The sequence below is a fragment of the Cariama cristata genome, unplaced genomic scaffold (genome assembly GCF_000690535.1).
Source record: "Cariama cristata isolate BGI_N322 unplaced genomic scaffold, ASM69053v1 scaffold28379, whole genome shotgun sequence".
NCBI classification, from domain to species: Eukaryota; Metazoa; Chordata; class Aves; order Cariamiformes; family Cariamidae; genus Cariama; species Cariama cristata.
This window is the reverse complement of record NW_009637881.1, coordinates 4,393-4,652: the sequence shown is the minus strand read 5'-3', so window position 1 is coordinate 4,652 and position 260 is coordinate 4,393. Positions and strand designations below refer to the sequence as shown.

At 63.1% G+C, this 260-nt stretch overlaps 1 protein-coding gene across 1 annotated transcript in view; it reads right to left on the bottom strand.

Annotated features, from left to right (window-relative positions):
- Window positions 1-32: 32 nt before the first annotated feature.
- EIF4B (eukaryotic translation initiation factor 4B) overlaps window positions 33-260 on the bottom strand; it is a gene marked incomplete at both ends in the record, with an annotated part of 4,183 nt that continues 3,955 nt past the window's right edge. The window contains 1 exon segment of the mRNA XM_009708520.1: window positions 33-238. Within this exon segment, the coding sequence (XP_009706822.1) occupies window positions 33-238 (206 nt within the window).

Here is a 260-nt window from a genome sequence, read left to right as displayed (position 1 = left end):
GGTCAGACCCCCCCCTCAGTTAAAGCCGTTACCTCTGTCCTCCCGGCGGAAATCATCCCGGCCGTTCCACCGATCCATCCGGTCATCCCGCCGGTCGTAGCGGTCTTCGTAGCGGTCGCCGCATCCTCGGTAATCGTCATCCCGGCGATAGCCGCTGCCAAACGCTCTCCTGCCGCTGCCTATCCTGGAATCGTAGCCTGCAGGGGGAAAGGAAAACCTTCCCAGTCGGTACCAGTCCCTTCCCCGTCAGTCCCAGTCCC